The 16,416-nt window shown below is 34.8% G+C and overlaps 1 protein-coding gene and 1 long non-coding RNA gene across 2 annotated transcripts; both read right to left on the bottom strand.

Annotated features, from left to right (window-relative positions):
* Positions 1-305: 305 nt before the first annotated feature.
* LOC104601432 (dnaJ protein homolog) lies at positions 306-2,973 on the bottom strand. Its single transcript, XM_010264752.3, has 5 exons — positions 2,550-2,973; positions 1,797-1,959; positions 1,277-1,695; positions 985-1,183; positions 306-872 (listed from the first exon to the last, which is right to left on the bottom strand). Exons 1-5 carry the CDS (start codon positions 2,697-2,699, stop codon positions 553-555), a joined length of 1,251 nt encoding a protein of 416 aa, XP_010263054.1. The 5' UTR covers positions 2,700-2,973; the 3' UTR covers positions 306-552.
* Positions 2,974-8,687: 5,714 nt separating this feature from the next.
* On the bottom strand, positions 8,688-14,436 carry LOC104601431 (uncharacterized). The gene is made up of 3 exons (XR_735873.3): positions 14,003-14,436; positions 10,339-10,416; positions 8,688-9,047 (listed from the first exon to the last, which is right to left on the bottom strand). It is a non-coding gene; the product is annotated as an uncharacterized LOC104601431 (long non-coding RNA).
* Between the last annotated feature and the right edge of the window lie 1,980 nt (positions 14,437-16,416).

Here is a 16,416-nt window from a genome sequence, read left to right as displayed (position 1 = left end):
CATGTTATGAAGGCAATTCATACAAAATTATAGGTAAATAATAAATACACCCCTCCAGTAGAGCATGGATCCTGGTTTACTTATTATAGGTTGTCTACAACGTAGACATAATAAAGAAATATAAAACCAGCTGGCAAGTATACCCTGAATTCTAGTTTTTTTATCTTTAGTTTGTTTGCAGTGGAGAAAGCAAGTTAAAATTAGTTGCAACTATTCCCTGAACCATAAATGCACGTACACTGCAAACAGAGCCCAAGTAGTGGACAAGTAAGAGAGTATCAACCACAACAAGGCTTTCCACCATATAAGATTTAAAGAAGTGTTCTGAATATTAAGTAGCATTGAAGCTGAAACACAAGAATGGATTTGATCATTTGAATACAAAACTTCCTTGCATTTATATACTAACGAAAAATTCCAAAAAACCTTAACGAAAGCATTGTTAACAATATCAATTTCCTGTTCTTTCATGTTCTCTCCCACTCTATCTTCCATTCCTCCATCTAAAAAAAATCATCCATTACCCACTTCATGAGTAGTAGCTAAATGATCCTACTGCTGAGCACACTGTACCCTTTGTGCACCACCATGAACATCCTCATCTTCTTCGTAGGCCTCTTGGGCCTGAGCTTGCTTCCTCCGCATCTCTTCCTCAATGTTGACATCATGCAGCGTTGTCTCCTCACACTCATCCAGCTCCATGTCTGTCAGCTGCTGAGATGTTCTCGGTGGGAGCACGGCTTCCAACGCCTTGCACTGCTCCATGGTCAAAGAGTCCGGGAACTCAACTGTGAAGTGAATGTACAACTTCCCCCTCATGAATGGCCTCTGGTACATGGGCATGCCCTCATCATTGATGGCCTTGAATTGATCTGTCATTAGAATTTAGATTCACCAAAAACATCAATAATCACCACTATCAACTATATTTTCCAAAACTAGCTAAGCTAGAGTCTTCAGAACAAAATACAACCTATAGCTTACCAGGCTTCACTACTTCCCCGGGGCTAGATTTAATGAGGAGCTGCCTGTTATCCAAGTGAGTCAGTACAAACTGGAATCCACACAAGGCCTCAGTTAGAGACAAGGTGTGCTCATAAAAGAGATCATCTCCCTTTCTCTTGAACTTGGGATGTTCTTTCTGCTGCAGAACGAAGACTATATCCCCTGTGATTGTGTCAGGCTGCACAAGAACACCATTCAAGACAAAGTTGAGTCTATAGAGGACAACAAAACAGATGTGCCATGGGCAACAACACTATAATGCACTACATACCGCCTCATCAGCCTCTCCTTGGAACGTTATTCTCTGTCCATTCTGCATACCCTTGTCAACGATGACTTCCAGCACCTTCTTCTCCTGAATAACTTTCTCACCTTTGCACTGTGGGCATCGGTCCTTGTCGTTGATGGTCTCCCCAGTTCCTTTGCACTCATTGCAAGGGTGCTGCATCTGCTGAATCATAGAGGGACCGAGGTGCCTGATGGAAACCTTCATACCAGATCCTTGACAACCAGGACATTTCATGGAAGCACCAGATTTTGATCCTTTCCCCTTACACTTGGAGCATATCACATTCCTGGACAACGACAGCTTCTTAGATGTACCCACGTACAGGTCCTCCAGAGAGACTTTCAGAGGATGGATCACATCCTCTCCCCTCCTCTGCCTCCGTCCCCTGCTGCTACCACCACCTGATCATCACAAAACAACCCCCGTCCAAGTTTAATACGCCAATCAATCAACAGTAATGCTCCACAAACAAATAAAAGATAAACTGAATGAAATATCTCACCTCCAAATGGGTTGCCACCAAAGAAGGACTGGAATATGTCAAATGGGTCATGGCCACCTCCTCCACCCATTCCTTCCTTGAGAGCGTCCTCTCCATACTGATCATATATTTCACGTTTCTCCGGATCGCTCAGAACCTCATAAGCCTGAGCTAACTCCTTGAACTGCAATCACAATAATCCCATACTTTCAAATTTCAGATTCCCAATTCAATTGTAGCATGATGTAAATTACAATCAATATAATAGGTCGAGCATATCAAAAAACAACAAAAAATTCCGGAGTTTATACATTCCAATTCATAAGAAAAACCGCTGAAAAAAAGGCAAAATAGGGTGGAAAACGTCTACATCAATAGAAGGGCACAAATCTACTACCCAGACCCAGGATCAGCGTACCTAACACATACCCGAAAGGGCAACCAGACACGATTTTGCGTCATTGCCAATTTGCCAAACTCATAAATCTTTTTCTAAGCAACAAATCACCCATAAAACGCTGGAATCAATCAGCAAGACTCGATTTTTTTATAGCATTCCCTAATGCAACTAAAAGGAAGGATTCTTTTCAGAAAATATCCAACAACACCATCACGAAATAAACCCTTAAAGATCGTTCTTGTCAAAGCAAAACAAGAACAATTCAAATTGAACAATAAAACAATGAGGAAAAAGAGAAGTCCCATTACACAATACACAAAGATCGGCAACGGAAGAACAATCAATAACACAAATCCATAAACAGCTAAATTTACCTTCTCAGGATCTCCTCCCTTGTCCGGATGATTCTTAATTGCCGCCTTCTTATACGCCTTCTTCAAGTCCTCCGGCGACGCATTTTTCGGGACCCCAAGAATCTCATAATACCTGGTATTATCACTCTTCTTAGGCTGCCTTCCGAACATCTTCCCTCAGTATCAAAATTCCAACAGATATGAAAACCCTTTGCCAAATCAATTGAGAAACCAAAACCAGAAGAACCAAAATCCCTCAGTCTAACCAATAGCTCCGATCGAAATCCTTCACAGTGAAGCTTGCTTGATCTGAGATAGATTCCCCCGTCGAAGCCGAGGAAACCCTAACGAAGATACGAGTCGAGGAACGAGCGAGCGATAACTGGAACCTCGAGAATCGAGAACCACGGGCACGAAAGAATACGAGAGAGAGAATAAGTGGGGTGAATATATACGGGGCCACGCGCTTTATTTTATAAATCGACGGTGGAGATTGCTCTTCATCTTGGAGTTGGGCATTTGACCGCTCTAAGGAAACCCCACAATAGAAGACTCTGGAACTCTCTCCACGTTTCTCTAATGGAAGCCGGATCCTCACCCGTTCGATTCTTCATCGACGGCTCTAAACGTTCTTCTAGACACTTCTGTGTGAAATCATCACGCTTTCAGCCTCCTGGTGTTAAATTCGTTGGAAATTGGAAATTGGGTGCTATTCTCATTCTGCGGGTGCAACGCGGGAGGGCCCAACCCAACCCAACCCAGAAAAAAATAAAAAGTATTTACAAATCTAATAAGATTTTGTACCTTTTTCTTTCTTCTCCTATCCTTTTCTTTCAAACCAAATATAAAGGTAGTTCAACCTCGGTTCAATCTTATTTCAATTCGAATCTGGTTCAATTACTATATCCGGTTTAATTATGATACCAGAAAGATAAGATATTAGAAAAACTTATTAAAAAATCAATTAGGGGTGACCAATTTGGTGGTATTCATCAAAATTTATAGGGTGTTTTAATTGGTCAAAGCTTTTCCGATACTATACCATAGATTTTCATATTTGTATACAAACATATATATATATATATGATTTTAAATGAATATATTATTAAGGTTAAAAGTTAATTAGGACATCTTTAAAAGCGGTATCTATATATATTAAAATTGGTTCATCCACGTCAGTATATCTCTTCTTTGAGAGAAGCTATTTATCTTTTTTTTTTCATTTTTTGTATTTTTTTATTTTCTTTTGTTTTAAAAATATAAAATAGTAATCATTCCTTATCTTGATTAGATTAAACAACCAATAAAATGCGCTTTCCCTAAACCTAAATAATCTCTTCTCCTAAAATTTCTCCTAAACTACCTCCCCCACTTTCTCCAAAATTATCATTAATTCCAATTTATCTTCTAAATTATCTCTAATTCATATTTATCTCCAAAACTATCACTAATTTAGTAAAGAGTTTCTCTCCTAAATTATCTCTAATCCCTATTTATCCTCTCCCCTACTTTTTATCTATATCTATCTAAATAAAGTTTGGATTAAAAAATATAAGAATTATTTAAGTATTCTAACAAAATTATAGAATAACTTTAAAATATTTATTAAAAATACAAAAAATAATTTTATATTTTTACAAAATATATCACGAAATTATGTACTAACAATTTAAATTATATTTTTCCTATTATCAATTTAAATGTTTTTCAAATATTTAACAATATGTAATAGCTTTAAATAAATAAAATTCAAATAACAAAAAATTAAATATTTTATAGATTATTTAAATATTTATCATAACTAGATTTTAAATAGTTAAAATAACATAATTATGTAATAAATTTAAAAAATTTCTTCAAAGTAGAAAAATAATTATAACAAAATATTGAAATTAATAATAATTTAATATATTACAAAATTAATATGAAATTATGTAATAATAGTATAAACTATAATTTTATGGATAATTAAATTCAATAAATAATTAATATTTTAAAATTTAAATATTTTACATATTATTTAAGTATTTAAATAACTAAATATTTTAAATAAAAAATATATGTAATAAATTTAAAAAATTTCTTCAAAGTAGAAAAATAATTATAACATAATATTGAAATTAAGAATAATTTAATATATTACAAAATTAATATGAAATTATGTAATAATAGTATAAATTATGATTTTATGGATAATTAAATTCAATAAATAATTAATATTTTTAAATTTAAATATTTTACATTTTATTTAAGTATTTAAATAACTAAAAATTTTAAATAAAAAATATTTAACATAACTAGATTTTAAATAGTTAAAATAAAAAAAATATGTAATAAATTTAAAAAAATCTGAAAAATAAAAAAATAATTATAACATAATATTGAAATTAATAATAATTTAATATTTTTACATAATATTATAAATAACTAATTTCACTTATATCAAGTAATAATTCGAGAAAATAACTTTTAGAAACATTAATATTTATTAATAATAATTTTAAACTCTTAATCTGTATTTATTATATAATTATATATACTAAAATTAATGTCTATTGTATTTTAGTAATTATTTATTGTTTTTTGTGATAAATGTATTTTCAATGATTATGTATAATTTATTTTGTTTTGTTATTTAACAGAAAACTTTCAATAATTATTGGAGATTAAACTACTATTATTGAATTTTTTTTAATTTAATTTATAGTACTTATTGTATTTTTGTAATTATTATAATTATTGTATTTTTCATTATCAATATATTTTCAATAATTGTGTGTTTTCACTATAAATTTTTAATAATTATTGGAGATTAAACTATTGTTATTTATTGGAGATAAAACTATTAATTTAGCTAAAATTATGAGTGTTCATGAGTTGGTTCGGACCGGTTGTAGGCTATTTGGCCAATAAGTTGACATGGTCAGATTGGAGAGTTGGTCAATTGAAGCCGATTGACCTTTTTGTGAAAACTGATCCACTTAAGTTATATCGGTTTGGGTCGGTTTTCACAAAAGGTCAATCAGTTCAAAAGATTTAAGCTTAAAAATTTAATTTATTTTAAAAATTACAATGCAGTTGTAGGTACATGGTGGTCACTTAAACCATCAAAGAGGAGGTGTCAAACTAATACTATGCGAATGCCTGTAATGAGTCCATAACTTATTGCACATCTATGATGAGTTCATAACCCATCACACATCTGTGATGAACTCATAGTCGAAACAGGTTGTGATGAACTTTGGACCCACGTAAACTTGCGATGAGTTTAAATCCATCGCAGAACCGCAATGGGCTCTGGACCTATGTGGACTTGCGATGAGTTTAAAAGTTATCACATAATCGCAATGAGCACAAACTCACTGTAGATCAGAAACAAATAATAGAAACTCGTGTGTTGTTAAATAACATGCGTAACGAAATGCCCCATGAGCCTAATGAGAGTGCGCAAGCTAAATAATGACGTTCCCCATGCCACGTCTTTTTAAAAGGGTCACGAAATGAAGTATTACACTTGTATTATGAGAATCATCAAAGGAAATGAAAGTTCCTCTTTGAGATATCTCATAAGACGCGTGGTGAAACCCTAACAGTGTTCCCTAACAATTGACACCAAATTCAAGATTCCTTTTCCTAATGGAAACCAAACACTTTTGGCTCATTTCTTTCGGGACCTTGGGATCCCTCCCTATAAATAAGGGTCCAATTCATAATGAGATAACCATTCTATCACCTCATTTTCCCAAGCCTTTAGCCTACCTCCTATACTCGGCTTTCTTTTGTCCTTCAAGGAGATTCCCGTATGTAGCCTAACCATCTCACTTACATCAATTATTAAAAAAAAATTTAAAAATTAGATTTATGAAATGAAACATTTTAGACTAAGAAATATGGGAAATTTCTCACTTTTTCATATTAAAAATTATATTTAAAATATAAAATATTAATATATATCCATGGTTAGGTCATTCGATTTTGGTCGATTTACAAATGGCCAAAGTGAAACTAATCCAACTTGGTCAAATTGGGAATTTTTTGAACCAAAGCCAACAAAAAATACTAAAAAACTGACCAACTCAGGTCGAGTTGATCAGGTTGGTCGGTTTCATAAGTTTGATGAGTAAACCTTACTGAAATTAATTATTGTTATTTTTGTATTATAAATAATTTATTAAAAGTAGTATATAAAATATGAATAATTATTAATTATTTAAAAAGTTGAAAATATAAAAGAATTGTATACTCTTTTGTGTTTATATTAGGGTCATTTAATAGAACACACCTTATAGTTTTAAATATTTACTTAAACCTACCTTATAGTTTTCATTTTACTAAAATATCCCATATGTTTTACAATTTATTTACTTAATGAACCTTTCATTAAGGAGTATTTGTTTTGCCATTAGGCGCCAAATATATCCAATAGAGTGGTTGGTCGTGCCTTATTAAGGGCAAAATGGTATTTTTTATTTCTATTTTTTTAAAATATATTTAAATGAACAATAGGGTCAACACTGTCATTTTCCACTATCATTTAATGGAAGATTGATTAAATCCATTGCAAATTATAAGTGGTGTTTTAGTAAAATGCTAACTATAGGGTAGATTTTTAGTAAATCCATGAAACTATAAGGGTATTTTGTAAATGACCCTTTCTATTATTTATCTTTTGCTTAATAAATCCCATGCATCACACGGGTCCCCGTTAAGATAATTATTAATAAAACTAAATTTATTAAAAAAATTTATTCATATTCAATAAACAATAATTATTTTTTATAAATTAACATTAAATGAAAAATAAAATTATTAAATCTTTCAGATTTTCCCTACATCTCATGCGTACCTGCTAGTTAACTTTTAAAATTGATCAGGTGTCTAAGCTATTTAACATTTCGTTGGTCATAAGACATAATATGTTATGGGCATATCATATCAGTACTTCGAACAACCCAAATCTAGCATCGGACATCGGGCCCAACTCAATCTAACTGGGCCCGAATAGGACATATCAGCTTGACCTCGAATTTGGTTTGGGCCTGAATTGACCATAAACCCAGTCCAGGATGTAGTTTGATCTATTAAACAATACAAATTCGTCTTATGACGACTGAATCGATTTATTACCTTGTCTTCAGCTTCAGTAGTAGGAGAGGGATGATTTGTGGAGTTTGAATAGGTATTTTGATTGACACCTAACAATACGAACTGAGCAAACCTTAATCGCTGGTCAAGTGGCCTTAAAATTCTGAAACACCTCAATTCAAAGTGATCAATCAGAATTATAGTTAGTTGCTCATTGAAGGAACGATCTACGCGTAGATACTTAGGCTTATTTTGGAAAGAATACAAATAAAAATAATATGTACAATACAAATACATACAAAATAATACAAAATATAAGGTTTTACATTCTACATATTTACATTTGTACTCCTTTCAAACTGATCCTTAGGTTGTGTTTGGTATCGTGTTCATTTTGTGGGTGGACCGTTTTGTTCCATTACACGGGATGAATAGGGTGTTCAGCTGGTTGCAGACGAGATTGATCCCCACTATATCATGAACCAACCCTGTCTGCATCCTATATTATCAGCCACGGCATTTTCTCGTGGAGGGGTTCGTCCATAGTTTAACTTTGATATCCTAGTTCGCATCACTACAAGAAAAACAGGCAAAGGCGGCAATCGTAGGACCGTCGACTTAGCCTTTTAGACCGCCACCTTAGCTCTAAGGTGGCAGTCATGGGTCCGCCCCCTAAATCACTGCCGGCCTAGGTGAAGACCACCAGTTTAGACAGACAAGACCACCACCTTTGAGGACCGATCCGACGTGGTTCAATCATCCCTAAACCGGCGGTATGTTAGAACCGCCGGCTCATAGTTAATAAAGGCGGTAGTCACCGCCTTAGGTCTATCGAAATGTTGCTTTCGTTTTTCAAGCAATGGTCAGGACCGCCGGTTTAGATCTCTTTGGACCACCGCTTTAGGTCCGTCGAAATATTACTTCCGTCTTTAGGTGGCAGTCTGGACCGCCGGTTTTGTTTTTTAATTTTTTTTATTACTTATACCAATTTGATTTCAACATTTTTTGGTACCTATTTATTACAAATCTCATGGAAAATAATGCATAAAAATAAATTTGAATAAGAAATGCAAATTAAAAATAAAAAAAACTTTTAATTAAATTATTAATTATTATAATATCCAAAACAAACTGTTTAAATATAACATCCAATTAACATAAAAAAGTAAAAGGCATTGAAAAAAAATCTCTTGCATGCGCTTCCGATATGACAGGCATTGCATCTCCTTCATCGTTAGCATGAATTGAAGATGCTTTACATAGTCATCCTTCAAATACATCCCGAGGTAAGAAAGCACTCTGTGCTTTCAAGAACTGCTCCCGTCTTCTGACCTCAACCTCCCTCTTTGTTGCAAGCCTTTCTGCCAGTTGTCCAGCCATGTCCATGTACAACCTCATAGAAGCCTTCCTTCTCACCACTTCTGCAAATGGCACCTATAAGAAAGAACTAAAAAAATCAGAACATCAGATAATGAGCTTCTATGAACAAATGGCACCTATAAGAAAACTCATTCTATGCAACTATCCTTGTTTTTCTGTATCACATGGTTGGTATTAGTAATCTTAGGTAAGCATTGCTGGTCTCCAAAGGAGATTGCACAAACAAGAGATGATAAAGGAAATGCTTGCATTTGGACAACATGGCATCGAATGCCATGTTGGATCCCCTTCCCTTGGCATGGATGGTGCAAAGTGATGTTCCTTCACCAAGAGAAAATCAATAAGAAAATGCTAAGGAAATGATGTTTCTGCTATTTTAAATTTTGGATGTGCCTCACCAAAACCTAGGTGTGCATCACCTGGTTTTTTGTTGTATTTTGATTAATCAACCCTGAATCTGATGTTTGAATAGATAATTTACCATATTCTAACAATTCGGCTAGTTAGGTACTTTGGGTTGGAGAACAGTAGGTTACAACAGCCAAGTCCACTTGCAACACTACTTCCATTCACAAAACTGAGCCCAGCCCAAATAAAGCTGAAAGGGATTGGATTTAACCCAATTCAGTTAGGTTGGATTTGAATATTCACTACAGCTAGATGTTGTGTTGTCAATGTGTAAACACACTGTGGCCTGCCCAAGGTCTCCGACAATTGGGCTAGTCAAGAACTACTTTGTTTGGGGGCTTGGGGCACATTGGGTTACAAACTTGGCCCAGCCAAGTGAATATATCTTATCTCATAACAGACTTTTGTGACCTAACCAGAAAATATAAGAAAGGAATGTTAAGGTCAAGGGTCCAATCACCCTTAATCTAGCAAAAGAAGGCCCATTCTTGCAATCATAACTGATAAGTGAGAATGTCCATGTATTCAACATTCTCAATGAAAAATCTGTTTCCACTCAAGATATCAAAATTAGTTATTTTTGTCAATAAATAGTTGAATCTGAATTCTCAACCCCAGTCTAGAGAGTAAGAATTAAGAAATGACCTTAGTGCAGTGCATTTGTAGATTAAGATGTACAACAAGCAGAAAAAATAAAGAGATCAGCGTGACTAATCAGGATTCAGGAATAGGATTAATGACAAAATATGCCATTACTATATTACTATATCTAATAGAATTCTGTCTGAAAGCAAAGTTTTATTAGCAGAACATATAATGTTCAATATAAAATAACACAACTCTAAATATATCTAAAATGAAATTCTAGCTAGAACTGTTCTCAACCAAACCAGTTTGCCACAGATGAAAAGCAAAAGATAGCATATGGAGAAGTTACCATTTTCATCTTGGACATGCACAAGAAGTAAACTTGCCCCATTAGGATGTAAGATGATCATCCTTGAGATATCAATCACTGGACAAACACATCCCATATTAGCCACTTTGCAAAATGAAAGTGAAACCTTTAATTTTCAACTCCTTGCATGCAGATAATTAGAATCACATAATGAAATCATATTCCAAAACATACACTAATGAGACATCAATTATTGCTAGACAATTGATCACAGAGGCTGAACCAAGTAGAATGTATTCCTATAGATAAATGCATTAGTTTCCAAGTACCATATTCCCTCATGCAAGAAAAACTTCTCCACATAATAATACAAGTCTAGTATCTTGGAAGAGAAACAACAAGAAATCTAGAGTTTTGCCCAATGGGACCCAAAGGGCTTCAGTGGGTCCTACAAAACCAACCACACAGCCAAGCATGTCAAACAAAAGGAGTGCCTTCTTAAGGCAACTGATTTGGCAAACAGTTTGGAAGAAACTTGAATTTCCCTTTAGCTTGAGTAGTTAGTGGCATTTTTGTAATATTTTAACATTTAATTATTATATCCACTAGAAGTTAAAGCAACAAGTAGTACAGTCCAGCAACTTCTGCTGTTATCAAACAACCCATTAGATGATGATGAGGAAGATATACAAACGCAGAAAAATAAATAAAATTACAGAAAATATTGGGCATATCACTAATATTACATACAAAAATAAGTGTGATCAATGAGATATTGTATTATTGATGAAAATAGGTAAAAATACAAAAAAAAACAGCAGAAAAAGAGAATCAACGTCTAACCCGTGACCCATTAACTGGGTTAAACGGTTCAGCAGTTTAACTGGCCAGATAACTAGGTCATTGACTGAGTCCTTTTTTTGCAAGTAAATGGTTTGGGGGCTAGACAGACCTGAAAACCTGGCTAGGTGATGGGTCAATGGGTCTGACCTTCCAGTTCAACCATGGATTCAAAAACATTGGTTCCAACCCTGGCTCTATTAGGTTCTCCAAGTAATGGATCAGAACTGACCCTATATTGATTAACAACTTTTCGTCCCAAAAATAAAGGGAACAAAAAGAGGTGTAAATTAAAGATGGATAAGCTCCAAAATATTAAATCTCTAAAATATCCTAATATTTGCTATGCATTTTGAGAAAGTAGATAAAGGATCACTAAGCCAATAAATAAATAATGCCAAGCATAAGCAACAATGAAAGAGACCAATGATGACAAACATCCTCAGAATACTAAAATATGCATCCAAGGGGCTAGAACACACAAAGAAATCCCAAAATCAGCACAAATACAAGATTGAAATGTGAAACAAACTAAAAATAGAAGGAAAAAGAAATAAAGAACATTCAAGAGCTATAGATCATCTTTCCTTGATATTGGAATGATGGAAGAACCTCATAGACATGGATTTGTAGCTCTTTGGATATGGTTCACAAGTTCAGGAGGGATAGACAATCCCGCCATTAAATACTTAATGATCAAAGTGTGAGGCTTGAGCTCTTACCACTGTAATACCATGAATGGTGTCTATGCTCTGTTTGCTGTCACACTGGCATGCTGTTCTAATCAACTCCCAGCTCTAGGTCAAACATATTCCCAGAAGACAGAAAAATAGCTATCATGAAGCAAATATGGCAGTCTCCTTAGAGTAGGGTTTTTCAATCTCTCTCTCTCTCCCAAATTCTAACCCTATTATAATTGGGATTCCAAGTGCAGACCCAGAGCAGGACCAATAACCAATTAATAACAGGAACTAAAGAATGGGACCCGATCCTATTTAATAGGGTTGAGTTGGTTTGGTTATGTTGGGCTGACCTGGAGGCATGGACCATTGACAGTTCTAATTCTCTTGCAAAAAAACTACAATTAGAAAGATATCAAGAACAATTTGCATTTAATTAAACATAGGAAAAATCTTGGGATTGGGAACTGGAAGATTGTCAACACTCTAAATCCATAATTTGCCATGCATCCCATAGTAAAGAGGATTGGGAAATATGATTCACTCTCACCATGGAGATTATTGTACTAAAATATTGTTTGAAGTATGATCTCTACTGTGTTCACATGTTTTAGATTTTAGATTTGGACAGGGAAAAATAGAACTCAGTAGACAGCTAAATCCAGAGCAGCCACTAAGAATTCTAGTGATGGTTAATCTGTGAGGAAATTCATGAATCATGAATTTTGAATTTATGATTCAAAGTTGAAGGGGCCAGGCTACCAACCCCAAATACTCAAGCCTCCTGTGGCCATGCGTGCAACTTGGAATCTCCAACTTGCTATTGAACTCAAGCCTTACTAGATAGCACACTCAATTGAGTCGGTTCCAATTTTGCTCTTTTTTTTTAATGATTAGTTCCAACTTTGCTCTTCATCATTTTTAATCTTCTATCTTATTTCAATGGTTGAAGTCTTAGACAATGCAGAGCTCTCTTGGGCTGTTCTATATTTTTCTGTGTGTTGGTCTGTGGAGTCATGAGATTTTCATTAGGAATAATTATTATATTCAAAGAATATTTTCATTTATATATCAAAAGGAAAAAAAGGATGTTCATAACATTTCCTGATTATAGATGAGTTTGTCCTTCTAGAAGGCTAGAATGATAGAAGGTTCCCATAGTATCATCTTACCCATGTTTATGAACCACAAATTCATCAATCTAGATCCTAACCTCTGTTTCAGGCTTGAAAGGAGCACAACCACAAATTCATCAATCTTTCTTGAATTTCTACTGTTTTTATGTCGTTTTCTTTCTGTTGTCTTTCTTATTTAGATTTTAAGCTACTAATCTTTATTTTAAACAAAATTTCGGTTTGCAGCTATCCAACTCTATAGTTGTATCTATGCGTGGAGATTGTGCCATCATAACTAAAGCACAGTTGCACAATCAGAAGGTGCATCTGGCTTAGTGGTGATAAATGACAGTGAAGGTAGTATTTTTCTTTCTTTCCGTTCTTTTAATAAAAAAATAACAATAATTTAACAATGTGTAGATCAAACCTGTTATAAATAAGAGGGTTTAACATCCTTGTAAATAAAGCCAATGAATTCTCACTCGGGATTTCCTACTCACTTTTCCTACCCACTCTCTACCCGTTGTGAATTGGGGCCACACATCTCTATTATGAATTAAGAGATGTGTCGCCCCAATCACGGTGGGTAGGAAAAGTTTGTAGGAAATCCGGGCTCATGAATTCTTGTTAGCTTCCCAGGAAATAGGTACTTGTCCCTCCTAGTAGACATATAATCATTTTAATTTTATTTCAATGCCAGACACCAACATCACGGGATTGACTACCTTGGAAGTCCCTCAAAGGGACAAAATGTAAACAAGGACTTGAGTTCAATACACAAATATTCTAAGAAAGAACTCCAGTTTTATTGGAGATCCATTTGGACCTATTTTCAATTTTCAAATCATCTTAGACCACAGGCAACATTCAAATATACTATGTATACCATAGAAATTTCTCCATACATAAACACCATTAAGAAAGTAATACTGCATAAGCTATATGAGAAGTAATCAAATTGAAATTGATAATAGTCCATGACATTGCTCCAGCGAAGGGTTAGAACTTACCTTCTCTTGTTCACTGCCGATGATTATGAAAACTATTAAAAGAAGGGTTAGAACTTACCTTCTCTTCTCTTGCTCCAACGAACAGGGGTCGGTGCTTGCTTGGATAGCGCCCAAAAACTTCCCTGTTCTCAAGCACAAAGGGAAACCCTAGCTCAAACGAACAGAGGTCACTCGGAACGTTACCTTCTCTTCTCTTGCTCGAATGAATAGAGGCCGCCCAGAAAAATCGCACAACCCTAGCTCTAAATCACCTAGAAAATCACACAACCCTAGCTCTAAATCGCCCAGAAAATCACAAACCCTAAATCACCCAGAAAATCTCACAACCCTATCTCTAAATCGCACAACCCTAGATTTTCTTCCCAACTTTCTTGCTCGTGAAGAATAAGTTGTCATCTTCAAAATTTGTCTGCAAGGTTCTCTGTTGGAAACCAGAGAACCTTATGTCTTGTCGAAGAGGAGAATTCGCGCGGGAGAAATAAATTTTTTTTCGCCTCCCTACCGGTTCGTTGTAAGGTTGGACCGGTTTAATTCCGATTCACAGTAAAATCCGCCGAATATATTTTAAAAATCGCTGGGTCAGCTATTAAAACAAATCGGGCCTCAGATATCCCTATAGCAGCAATGAGAAAGAACGCCGGCTTTGACTGTTTTTCTTGTAATGCATACTCCCGGGAAAACCTTATCTCAGACTCTCTGCTTCCCGTCATTTTACCGTTGGAGGTCTCCACCGCCTGCCGAAGATTTCTGTCTTTGTGCTCAGCCAAAACTCTCCATCACCCACCAAAGATCTTTGCCTCTGTGCTCCACTGAAGCTTTCTCTGTTGTTACTTTTCTTTAGAAAAGACATAGAATCAAACTCAGTTAGGAACAAAGGTATCAAACTGTTAGAAACTTATCCCAAGATTTGGATGTTATCAAGGCTGATCTATAGTTGAAATTTGCTTGAGGTATCAATATGGCTGTTGATAACAGTGCTTTTATCTTCTCCAAGATCTGATTAAAAGCTTGAATTTATATAGTATATATCTTGTTGCCACGGAATCCTCTCCATTGTATGCCAAGGTATAGTTCTTAGTTCTTCTCAAGTAGCTATGGATATTTTTTACTTCAGTCAAATGTTGTTTTCCCAGATTGCTTAGGAATCTATTGACCATCCCAACTGCATAGAAAATATCTAGCCTAACAAAGCGTGGCATTCATATCACTTACCTACAACCAAACCTCATCACTAATGCCTTTTAATGGATTAATTTTTTAAGTTAAATTTTAAGTCTTTTTTTTCAATAAATAAGCTAAGCCACTAGATTTGAAGCTTCTTCTATGTCAGTCTACATATCTTGTTAATATTTATAAATTCCAATCTAGTGAGAAAATTTTGATACATCACTTCCAACTGTAAGTAGTTTATGAATAGATGGCCTTGATTGATAGAATGAGGTCCACTCAATTCTAGGTAGATTTGCTTTACTTCCATTTTCAAGCAAGGAATAATTGATGATTTGGCTAGTCTATCTTAACTCAGAAACCAAAAACTGGTTCAATAATCCATCACTATATGAAAGCTTAGAGGGGTTACTGAACCCTCTGATGTCCCTTCACTATATAAAAGCTTAAGGCACCCTGATAGACATGCATGATTAAAAATATCAATAATCTAGATACACCCAAATCACATATTCAGAGGTTTTTTTTTAACCAAATTAACTATATGCACAGATAGATATATTAGAATGTTCATTAATGGTTAAACTTATTAAAAATTTCTGGGTCTCTACATTTAGCATTTTAGTAATCCTGAAAACCAATTTCTGGCATACATTATGGTACAATATATATTGATACTTTGAACCATGGGACCAAATCCAATCTATGACATGGTGTCCAATGCTGAAATTTCAGGGTCTTCCTGCCCCCGTTCTAAGATATTTGAGACCAATCTTTATAAGTTATGCCACACTACCTATATTAACTGCATTTTGCACAATTCAAACATGTTTAAAAATTAAGATAAAAAAGGGAAGACTTATTCCATTTCAGAACTTGCATATTACACTTACTTATAGGCTCACACTTTGACTGTATCACAATGTTGATTATTGTGCCTGTATTGAAAATTGCAAGTGTTCTGCTTTGAAATGAATATATATCATGCATGAGCAATCAGGCATGACAGAAAACAAACAATATAGGGTGAGGGCAACACTATAATTTCCTTAGTGTCCGAGACTGACAGGTCTGATCTATAGATGAGAGAATAGTACACGTTAAAAGCCCCGTGTATTATCCTAGGGACAGAGACTCAGATGGTCAAGTTAGCCAAGTGCTCAAAGAGGGGCTGCACTAGGCAAGAAACGAGGGCTTAGAGCTTAGTCCTTAATAGCTAGAATAGTAAGGAGTAAGGAATGTGTCTTTACCTTGAAGTGAGTGCCCCCTTTTGTAGCTAACCTTGCCTTAGGAGTGGTTGGAAGC

The sequence above is a fragment of the Nelumbo nucifera genome, chromosome 2 (assembly GCF_055504915.1).
Source record: "Nelumbo nucifera cultivar China Antique chromosome 2, China Antique-T2T, whole genome shotgun sequence".
NCBI classification, from domain to species: Eukaryota; Viridiplantae; Streptophyta; class Magnoliopsida; order Proteales; family Nelumbonaceae; genus Nelumbo; species Nelumbo nucifera.
Note: the sequence above shows the minus strand (reverse complement) of the source record. Positions and strands in the feature narration are given on the sequence as shown.

Bases quoted from the DNA above. Each gene is read 5' to 3' on its own strand.
- LOC104601432 (XM_010264752.3), bottom strand. From the start codon at position 2,699: ATGTTCGGAAGGCAGCCTAAGAAGAGTGATAATACCAGGTATTATGAG. The intron at 1,960-2,549 runs GTAAATTTAGCT...TTGTGATTGCAG, and splicing joins AGGGAGGAGATCCTGAGAAG to TTCAAGGAGTTAGCTCAGGC. The intron at 1,184-1,276 runs GTATGTAGTGCA...GTTCTTGTGCAG, and splicing joins AAGGAGAGGCTGATGAGGCG to CCTGACACAATCACAGGGGA.